The sequence below is a fragment of the Gavialis gangeticus genome, unplaced genomic scaffold (genome assembly GCF_001723915.1).
Source record: "Gavialis gangeticus isolate Ggan-Ray unplaced genomic scaffold, GavGan_comp1, whole genome shotgun sequence".
Classification (NCBI taxonomy): domain Eukaryota; kingdom Metazoa; phylum Chordata; order Crocodylia; family Gavialidae; genus Gavialis; species Gavialis gangeticus.
In genome coordinates this window covers 100,933,075-100,939,348 of record NW_017729032.1, presented here as the reverse complement: position 1 = coordinate 100,939,348, position 6,274 = coordinate 100,933,075, and the positions used below count along the sequence as shown (strand labels likewise).

The 6,274-nt window shown below is 41.4% G+C and overlaps 1 protein-coding gene across 1 annotated transcript in view; it reads left to right on the top strand.

Moving 5' to 3' along the window:
* RBM26 (RNA binding motif protein 26) overlaps positions 1-6,274 on the top strand; it is a 124,864-nt gene that overhangs the window by 39,245 nt on the left and 79,345 nt on the right. Inside the window, exons 7-8 of the mRNA XM_019523828.1 lie at positions 2,925-3,142; positions 3,256-3,516. Of these exons, the coding sequence (XP_019379373.1) occupies positions 2,925-3,142; positions 3,256-3,516 (479 nt within the window). The remainder of the gene's footprint in view (positions 1-2,924; positions 3,143-3,255; positions 3,517-6,274) is intronic.

Below are 6,274 nucleotides of genomic sequence, written 5' to 3'. Positions count from 1 at the left end.
TTCAGGGATAAAAAAATAATTTTGGGAATTTTTCTGTAATTTTTGGCCCCCCCCCCCCCCCCATTTGCTACAGCACAGGAAATAAATCTGGAGGGGGGGAGAATCAAGTGGCCCCTTATCCTCTGGCCTCTTTCTCTTCCAGCACCATCTCTCCCTCCCCTCCTTTTACTGCCAGACCCTGTTCTCTCTCAGCTCCTGGAAGCGAGGGGCAAATTTGAAATCACAGACTTTGACATGCACATGCCTGTAGTAATTTGCATATAGGCAGATTACTGTGGCTACGCACAGACTTAGTTCATCCACAATTGATGCATTTTATCTTTTTTTCAAATTGTTGCAATTTTTAGCACATAAAAGCACCCTTAAGCATCCCTTTTGTAGCTATTTATATGCAAGACAAAGTATGCATGATACTAGTACAAAGCCAAAAGGCTCATGATTTACCATATAGTTTACTGGGCTGGGCCCCAACAGAGTCAACAGGATTTCAAGCCATAGCTCAGCACTGCTTAGTATATGTGTGTATTCCAGATTCCTGCTCCCCCTGCTACTCCCTCCCTGCCAAAGGATCCATGTGTTCATTAACCCTTCCACTCATGACTGGAACTGGGTGTTCTTGTTATGAGTCTCCAAAAATGAATCCTCCAAAAATGTATATGCAGATGAGGTGCAGGGGCAACCTGGTCCAATGTCATCTCATGGAGGGTGGGGCCATGCTAATTATATGCAAAAGTCAGAGGGTTGGGGGGTGACAGATTCTGGATGAACTGTTAGGGGCTGCATTTGGTGAGGTTTGCCAGACATGCATTTAAGGCTGGTGAAGAAATGGGAATGATTGGAAGTAGGAAAGAAAGGCACAGCTCATCTGTGGGAGTAAAGAGGAAGTCGAAGTGCATTCAGTGTAATGGCTCACCATGACTTGAAAGAGATGGCACTAAGGGGGTTTGAGTTCAATAGACACTACCATATATCTTATTCAGATGGGCTGCGTTAAGTTATCTTTGTAGTGTAGGTACTGATCAGCATTTTTGGCACCAGGGAAGAGTGTTGGAGGTTGCTCTGGTATCTCCAAGTTCCAGTCTGGTATTGCAGTACCTCCAGGCCCGGTGGTCATAGCCTGCTGGAGGAGCCATTTTCTCCCCCCCATGCCCCACTTTTTTTTTTTTTGGAAGGGCTGGGCACAAAAAAGAAATGAACACGTTGTTCCTATCAGTATATTTAATGAATATGGGCCATGCGTTTCATACTAGTCATGCTGTTTTGCCTATGTTTAATCAACTTCATAGTAGGTTTCCATTTTTAAGCACATTCTGCTTTTGGCAGCAGTTTAATGATAGGTAATGTATTTAAGGAGGTTTCCTTGTATGAAAATACAAGACAAGGAGCTCTTTTCCCTCATGTCGACGGGGGTGCTTGTCTTATTTCAGTAAATACGGTATTATTATTTTTTTAGTAGCTTTCAGTTTTGACTTTAACTTCTTGAAGATGTGCTACTGGGATAATAATTACTGGTTCAGTATTTTATCTAAATCTTTATGGTTTATACAAGACATCTTATACACTAAAAAGTATGCAAACATTCACATGAGAGATTTGTCTTTGAAGAAAGGAGTGGTGAAAGACTTTATACTTTGGTATTCATTTGAAAAAAATCAGCTACACAAATAAAATCAGCAGTAAATGTAGCATCATGTGCCAATATTTTCTAGATTCTAGGCAAGTCCCAGGTCTTATTCCACATCTTCAGCTTTCCTACTAACTTCAGAAGTTCACATCCCACCTTGGGAGTTCTATTCCACCCATGGAGGTGAATAGGTGTTCTCTCACTGGACAAATTCTTGACACTGATCCTGTTCCATCTTGCAGAGATGCAGAACTTTGTGTTTCCAGAAGATATTCCTGTTTTCCTTGCAGGAGGCACACAGTTCTCCTATTCTTTCACTGGGTAGCGCTTGGCATATTCATCATACTTTGATCCAGCTTGCTCAAATGAGAAATGGCTATATGAATCAATGTATTGCAAGTGGAAGATTTACATTTTGCCTGATAATCATAGTTAGGGGACATCCTCAGGAATTGAGACCTGGGTTCCTTGGCCCTTTTTAGATGGAGGAGGTTTTAACTCTACCTCCCACTGAAGCACTTGAACCAAGCTAAAAACTAGGATGGAATGAGGGCATCCTCCTTGTCTCATTGAAGTCTGGCCACTGAATACAAAGGAATACAGGAGGCATGGCACTGGAAGGAGAGCATTTAAGAAGACTGATTCTATAGTTCAGTGAGGGAGAACACTTTCCTAGGAAGAAAGGAGGGAACCCTGATCTCTGGTCCCTTATGTTTATCCGTCTTGCATTATATAGTAATTACTTGTATGCTTTTCATCCACTATTTTTTAAAATAAAATGCTTAAAATAATTGACCAAGGCACCCAGGGCTCACTTGCTCCTTTCTCTGTAGAAAAGTGTCCTCCTGAGCTATTGAATCAGGCTTCTGCTTGCACGTTCTCCAAGTTCCAGTTATTCTTATATTTTGTTTTCTGTTTAATGGCCTACCTTCCACAGAAAGTGGCAAGAGGTGGGATTGTTAGGAATAGGGATTAGATCCCATCACACCTTAAACTGAATGTCTATCAGAGGTCTGAGACGTCTAGTAGGTGAAATAGTAATGAGGACTTAGTTTTTAAATATCTTAATGTATTCCAAATTTTGTGTGATGGGGCAGACAATCCTACTGTTCCCTTTCCATGCTCAAAGCACCGTAGAGTTTTAGCCAATGCATTATGTTCCTTTTAATATAATTTTTTAAAAACTTTGAGTAGAGATTTTAGTAGCAATGGAAGTGCTTTATAATTTAAAATATGTTTTCAAAGTGGTCATATTTTCAAATAACAATTACATTGATGTGTAATGAATCTATGAATTTAGAAGCCGTGATGAGAGAAAGAAAGATGAACGTTCTCGCAAGAGAGACTATGACCGGAATCCACCTAGAAGAGATTCGTACAGAGACCGCTACAACAGAAGAAGAGGGCGGAGTCGGAGTTACAGCAGGAGTCGAAGTAGAAGTTGGAGCAAAGAGAGACTGCGGGACCGGGATAGGGACAGGAGCAGGAGCAGGACTAGAAGCAGAACACGAAGCAGAGGTAGCTGCTGTTGATCTATTTTGAACTAAGAAACTGTCCAAGTTAGCCAGATTTGGGGGCTTACCAACTTTGATACCATAAGTCTTATGAAAGTTAACTCTGTTTTCTTACAGAAAGGGATCTGGGAAAGCCAAAATATGATCTGGATAGAACAGATCCATTAGAAAACAGCTATACTCCAGTTTCTTCTGTAACAAACATTTCATCTGGCCATTACCCTGTCCCTACACTGAGCAGCACTATTACAGTTATTGCTCCTGCTCATCATGGCAATAACACGACTGAAAGTTGGTCAGAGTTCCATGAAGAACAGCTAGACCACAACTCATATGGAAGACCGCCACTGCCAAAGAAACGCTGTAGAGACTATGATGGTAGGTAATACTTTTTAGTAACTTAAATAGAAGTTTAAATATTGCACCATTGGTATTTTTTTGATAATGTCTTTTGTTTAGCACTGTCATCCTAAAAGCTGTTTTCTGTCATCCTATTTTAACTTTTTTCCTCAGTAAAATCCTTAAAACGAATAAGTCATTTGAATAGTTTACTTTTTAAACAGTCTCATGGTTGTCAGTGTATTTTTGACCTGTGCTACTGAAACTGCTCTTTTTATATGAATTTGTGGTTGTGATTTCCTTACCATTGTTTTGTTACACTTTTTATTATCTTCAGGCAGAAGTTAGTTGTCCAGTTCAAAGAAATCTTGGATAACTTGTTCCCCTGATTTTATTCCTAACTTTTTACTTATTACTTGATATTTTTTGACTGGTACTGGCTTTTAACTTCAAGTTCTTAGGCTTTCTTTGCACTTCAATTTTGGCAGCGTTTCTTAAAAATGTTAGTCCTGTGTTTATACTGGTAACACCTATCATCTATATCAGTGGTTCTCAAACTGTTTTGACTTGAAACACCCCTCATTGGTCCCAAGGCACCCCTCTGTATCTGTTGTGAATTGACACCCCATTTAAAAAACTAATTATTATATTACAGTGCTTACCTCCTTACATGGATGCTGGGCAGTAGGGGTGGGAGATTGTCCAGGTGGGTGCAAGCCTGAACCTGGCTTATCTGCTTATTTCTTCACATCTCCTCACACCTCATGGCACTATTCAAAGGATCTGGCATATCACTGATCTATAATATTTAATTCTTCTTTATACTTTTTACAAGTGTCAGCTCCTGAATTTGACACAGTTTGCATTTATTCAGTAGAAATGTATCAAGTGTATTCAGAGTTGATACCTTACTCACTAGGAAGAATTTCCTCATCTACAAAATCCCATCAATTTTTCAGGCCGGTTCCCATTATGGTATATGTTAGTAGCGAGGGATCAGCCTGCAGGTCAGATTGACTATGGGATCAGTGGTGTCAGTCTATGAGTGTGATCCAGAATGTCTGCCTGGCTCCGTGCTCTGGATCTGATTGCTGAGTGAACCCTTGTGCTATCGCAGTCAGCGTTGTGGGACTGTCATCTGGCTTGGAATACCCATGGGTCCAGAAATGTGGTGGTGGGGGAGCAGAGACAGTGTTAGCTGTCATGGCAATTAATGTTGCCACTGCTCCCCTGTTATCAAATTTCTGGACCTATGGGGTGCCCTGCAGGTTGGTTGACGCAGCCCCACATGTCGGAGGTTGATCATCACTGGTTGGCATATACCATCGAAGATCTAGGGTTGATCTACATTTAAACTTCCATTGATAGAGTAATGAGTGACATTTTGAGACTAGCAAAAGCCCAACTATAGACATAATTATACAGGTAAAGAGGTGCTTTTATTTCACAAGTTGCATGAACACTAAGGAGGACTACCAGTTTAGGTATGCAGATGTAGGTATTTATAAGAAGCTTTTGCTGATGGGGACTAAGCCCTAGAAGATTTTTATGCTTTACATCTACTTGTCTTTGGGATGCAGATTTACGTATTTTTAGAAACTGCATATCCATAAGTAGTTGTTATGCTGAAACTTAGTTAAGCTTCATCTTAGATTAAAGGCAGTTAACATTTGGTGGGGACTTAACCTAGAACATCTGACACATGGAAACAATATTTGCCCCTGGAAAATTGAAAGCTAAACAAGGGATCTTGAGCCCTTTTTCATTCAAACTTCCTGATTTTAGCTTTCATTTAATTTCTAAGTAAATGTGAGCAGACAAAGTAGGGTTAGGATTCTGAGATACCTTGACACATTGAAGGATTGGAGCAAAAGAAATTCCATGAGGTTCAATAAGGACAAGTGCAAAGTCCTGCACTTAAGACCGAAGAGTCCCATGCACTGATACAAGTTGGGAACCAACTGGCTAAATAGCAGCTCTACGGAAAAGGATCTGGGCATTACAGAAGACAAGAAGCTGAATATGAGCCAACAGTGTGTGCCTCTGTTGCCAAGAAGGCTAACAGCATACAGGGCTGCATTAGTAAGAGTGTTGCCAGCAGATCAAGGGAAGTCATTCTTTGCCTTATTTGGCACTGGTGAATGAAGTCATGTTTGGAGTACTGTGTCCAGTGTTGGGCCCTCCACTACAGAAAGGATGTAGACAAATAGGAGAGGGCATTTTATACACATGCTTTAGGAAAGTGTGTGGGATGCTTCAATTAGTGGCTCCGAGAGCTGCTGTAATTAAAGCGCCCAGAGCATTACGTGTATCAGTGTTCCCTGTGCTGAAGAATGGCAGAGGTACTTTAACTAAAGCTTGTCAAACAAGTTTTAGTTAAAGCACCCCTGCTGGTGTTTTTCAGCACGGAGATGCTGATGCATCTGATGCTGGAGTCTGCTGGAGCGCAGCAATTGCTACGCTCTAGCAGATTCTATTAATTGAGTCTGCTCCACTGCATTGTAATTACAGCGCATCGGAGCAGGCTCCCTGCATGTGTATCAGCACCCAGAGTGTCTAGTAGAGGGCAGTGAAAATGGTTAGGGGGCTCAGGCATAGGACTTACGGGAAGGGGCTGAGGGAACAGGTTATTTAGTCTGGAGAAGAGAAGACTGAGGTGGGATTTGATAGCAGTTTTCAACTACCTGAAGGGGGGTTCCAAAGAGGATGGAGCTAGACCAGGGGTGTCCAACTTTTTTGAATGTGGGGCCGGATCATGAACTTTTTATCACCCAGTGGGCCGGCGAGCCATATTCAA